At 36.1% G+C, this 3,287-nt stretch overlaps 1 protein-coding gene across 1 annotated transcript; it reads right to left on the bottom strand.

The window, feature by feature from the left end:
* Window positions 1-1,020: 1,020 nt before the first annotated feature.
* On the bottom strand, window positions 1,021-3,022 carry LOC145791800 (putative UPF0481 protein At3g02645). Its single transcript, XM_082872244.1, has 2 exons — window positions 1,624-3,022; window positions 1,021-1,136 (listed from the first exon to the last, which is right to left on the bottom strand). The coding sequence occupies exons 1-2, from the start codon at window positions 3,020-3,022 to the stop codon at window positions 1,021-1,023; spliced, it is 1,515 nt and encodes a 504-aa protein (XP_082728370.1).
* Between the last annotated feature and the right edge of the window lie 265 nt (window positions 3,023-3,287).

Here is a 3,287-nt window from a genome sequence, read left to right as displayed (position 1 = left end):
GTAACTTGAATTATATGTGTTGCTTGGCCCAAATAGTTGAAAGAATGCACTTTGAATGATAACAATTTTAGTTAACATAAATATGTATCTATATATATATATTTGTGTGTGTGTCCTTTCTTTTGTGCGTGAAAGTCATTATCAGTTGCATATATCAATTTTAATTAGTTAATTTATTAAATTTGTTTTCTACTGTAAGGGTTATTGGTGGTTTATTTTAAAGTTGTATTGCTTGATTTTGAATAGTGTTTGTGTGTTTGTGTTCAAGATCTGATCATACATATATATATATATATATATACATATATAGTAGTAGTTATTGATATGATGATGATGATGATGATGATGAAACAGATCTGTAATAGCATTGAACAGATATGCAATGCCTCAAAACTGTACAGAGCTGTTATTATTTTTTTTAGTTGATGTTGATGATGATGATGAAACAGATATATAGGACAAAGCTGTTCAAAATTTGAATAGGTAATAATAGTTTGCGAATTTTTGTGTAATATTTGAGTGGTGGCGGTGGATAATTGCAACAAATAGAAAAATTAATTTGTGAATTTCAAATAGACAGGAAAAATAGGCTTTCAAATTTGAGTAATAAATAAGAAATTGTTATTTAACAGATAAGAAAAATTGTTATTCGGATTGCATCTTTGCAGGTGGTTGCAGGTATGACCGGTAAAAAACAAGGGTAGTATGGATATTAGAAGTAAGCAATGATTTGTCTTATCCTGCCTCCATTCCCCTTCCCCTCTTACTCTGATTAGAGATTGGAATAAGATTTTTTTATCATGTGAGAACAAAGAATTATTGTTGCTACTGGTTATTCACCTTTATTTTTGCTTGTGGATTTTAATGCTGTTAACACATGTGGTTTCTCATGCTATCAATCGGAATTGGATGAGCTCCATAAGAAGCTTAGTTCTGCATGTTTGGTTGTCTTTACTTGATTGCATTTTTATGTCTTCTCACAATGATGTTCCCAGTCCTTTAAAGGCCTCGTGTTAGATCTTAAACCTTTAGTTCATCATTTGGGCTTTGAAATGCTTGTGCTTCATTGACATGCCTTTTATAAGTTCTATTAGTAGTATTGTATACTGGAAGTGTTTTGACAGATATTATCCCAACTGGAATATGATGAAAAAAAGTTTCACATATTAAAAGTAATTGTTTAATTGTGACATTTTTTGTTTTTATTTTGTTCAAGCTTTAATATTTGACGAAAATAGGAAGAATATCTAGAGGTTAGCTGTGGGTTTGATTTGTCTAATTTGTTTATTTATTTATTTATTTTTATTTTTATTTTTAATTTTTTGCGACTGTAACAAGATGGTCGCCAAAGATCATGTTAGTATTTTTCTTTGTTTTTTGTGACGGCAAAACAGGGGTCGCCATAAGTAGTTTAGGTGGTCGCAAATAATTTGCGACCGTTGCTTTGCCGTCACAAAAAGTATTTGCCACCCCCATATTCGCGACCCCCATTTGCCGTCGCATGGACCGTCGCAAAAAGTCTTTTGCGACTGTTTTTTATTATTTGCGACGGTTTATGGCGGTCGCAAAAAGTATTTTTTTTAGTAGTGATATATGGCACTTTTGTTAGTCTCACTGCCTTACTCATCCCATTGAAGAGTTCCGCGACATCTGCATCACTCTTCAGACAGTTTACGATGATTTTCTTTTCTCTCAGCAGCTTTGCATCCTCATCAGTATCTATGATCCCGTTCATGAGCTCTGTGTATCGTGCGAAAACAAGGGACTCACAGGTAATTGAAGCTTCGTATGCCACCAAGTTTCTCATCACTACCTCGGAGTTCACGTTTAGAGTGATGACAGGGAGGTAAAATTTCATGGTTTTATTGTCGAATTTAATCGTTCCAATGCCACCAGTACTGCGACAGAATTGCACTCCCACAGAACAAAGCATTGATACAGAAGGAATCATGATCTCCTCTACTATAGGAGTTTTCTTGTCATCACTCGAATCTTCGCCTTCTTCTGGTTTCATGTCCTCTTTCTTTCTTGGTACTAAAATCGACATCCCTGGTAGATTACTAACAATATTTGAAGACACACCTAGTATGTTCTGAACAGGCTTTGTAATTTTACTTATTAACCCAACATTTAGATTGGTTAACAAGTTCCAAAGCTTATCGAAAACCTGACCAGACTTACTTGAATCAAGCCTTGGTGACGAAGATGTACCAAAGCTTGAAGATTCCATATTCCCATATGTATTATTGCTTGGTGGATCATGAGGACCCTCAATTTTGGGCACAGTCATGTGGTACAAAAGGTCCAACAAATGTACATGCTCAGAGACTTGAGACGAAGGGAGGTCCTCCTTGATGAGTTTGAGTGGAGAGAGAGCTTCACAAAAACCCACCAACATGGAAGGCAACAAATTGTCTTCCACATCAGGCAACGAGCATTGGATCGACAAAATCTTGCTTAAAAGGAATATTGGAATCTGGTTTTCGAGCATCATTATGTCGCCAAGGATTCCATTGTGAACCAGTTTCCTTCCAGCGGAGTCCATCAAGTGAGCTGTTGTAGAAGTAGACGACGACATATTTTCTTTCATGTTGATATAAAAACTGTGAAGAAACTCAAGCAAGAACAAGCCATCAATGGCCATAATCCAAGCTAGGGTTTCAGCCTCAATGTCCAAGTACTTGTGGTAACAAGCTCGGACTTTGTGCTCAAGCTCGATTATCATATCGACTAGTCGTTTGAATTCTAAACTTATGATTTGTTTTTTAAGTCGGCTTGCTGAAGCGAGCTTGTACCTCTCCATCTCGTAGAGCTCGGGATGAAAATGGTGGTATGGACCCAAGCCAATGAGCTGAGGGGTGTAAGCTTGGGGCTTGAATACACTGATATTTGTCGGCACACGAAAGATGGAAACAGGGAGGTCGATCTCGACCATGGTCTCATGATTTTGGAGGATTTTACTGACTTGGCTGATCCATCTCTGCTCACCATCGGAGGATTCAAAGATTGAAGTTAAGGCCATGTCTGTGAGGCTTGGCTACGTCATGAGCACAGTATGAAGCTTTCCTTTGTCTATATAGAGTGTAAGAGCAATTAATGCAGACCCTTGAGTGAGATTTCTAAAGGATTGGATTCTCTCGAATTCACCGTCCAATTTGAGAGAATCTTTGGATTTGGTGGATTTAATTTCTTTTATTTTTTAACAGTAGAATGTTGATGTAAAAAATTAAAATAATAGAATATCAGTAATTATATATTTAAATTACATTTATTTTAAAACTTTGAAT

This window comes from Camellia sinensis, chromosome 5 (genome assembly GCF_055761805.1).
Source record: "Camellia sinensis isolate YWXY chromosome 5, ASM5576180v1, whole genome shotgun sequence".
In the NCBI taxonomy this organism is placed as follows: domain Eukaryota; kingdom Viridiplantae; phylum Streptophyta; class Magnoliopsida; order Ericales; family Theaceae; genus Camellia; species Camellia sinensis.
Note: the sequence above shows the minus strand (reverse complement) of the source record. Positions and strands in the feature narration are given on the sequence as shown.

What these genes read in the sequence shown, in the direction of transcription:
- LOC145791800 (XM_082872244.1), bottom strand. Translation starts at nt 3,022, where the DNA reads ATGGCCTTAACTTCAATCTTTGAATCCTCCGATGGTGAGCAGAGATGG. An exon ending in GGAACTCTTCAATGGGATGA is followed by an intron (nt 1,137 to 1,623) that starts GTAAGGCAGTGA and finishes ATCATATTCCAG; the next exon opens with TTGGGATAATATCTGTCAAA.